Consider the following 258-nt stretch of genomic DNA (forward strand, 5'->3'; position numbering starts at 1 on the left):
CCCAGCCCCGGCACGTGGAGAGGACGCGGTGCTGAGCCGCGTGCCCTGCTGCTCCGCGGGATGGCAGCGCCGGAGCTGGCGGCCTGGCTGCTCGTGGCCGTGGGGCTCGTGCGGGGTGAGTGGACGCGCGTGGCTCCTCGTGCCGGGCGACCCCCCTTCCCTGCCGGCCCCGCCTGCGGCCCGCCGCTTCCCCGGCTCGGGCGGGCTGTGGCGGGGCAAAGGAGCGACTCCCGCTCCTGCCCCCTCTCCGCCTCGTGC

General features: G+C 78.7%; 1 protein-coding gene across 1 annotated transcript in view; it reads left to right on the forward strand.

Annotated features, from left to right (window-relative positions):
• The first annotated feature begins 6 nt into the window (after window positions 1–6).
• Window positions 7–258, forward strand: part of CHRFAM7A (CHRNA7 (exons 5-10) and FAM7A (exons A-E) fusion) — a 146410-nt gene continuing 146158 nt past the window's right edge. Inside the window, exon 1 of the mRNA XM_019504323.1 lies at window positions 7–115. Within this exon, the coding sequence (XP_019359868.1) occupies window positions 61–115 (55 nt within the window). The 5' untranslated portion in view covers window positions 7–60. The remainder of the gene's footprint in view (window positions 116–258) is intronic.

Source organism: Gavialis gangeticus, unplaced genomic scaffold (assembly GCF_001723915.1).
Source record: "Gavialis gangeticus isolate Ggan-Ray unplaced genomic scaffold, GavGan_comp1, whole genome shotgun sequence".
NCBI classification, from domain to species: domain Eukaryota; kingdom Metazoa; phylum Chordata; order Crocodylia; family Gavialidae; genus Gavialis; species Gavialis gangeticus.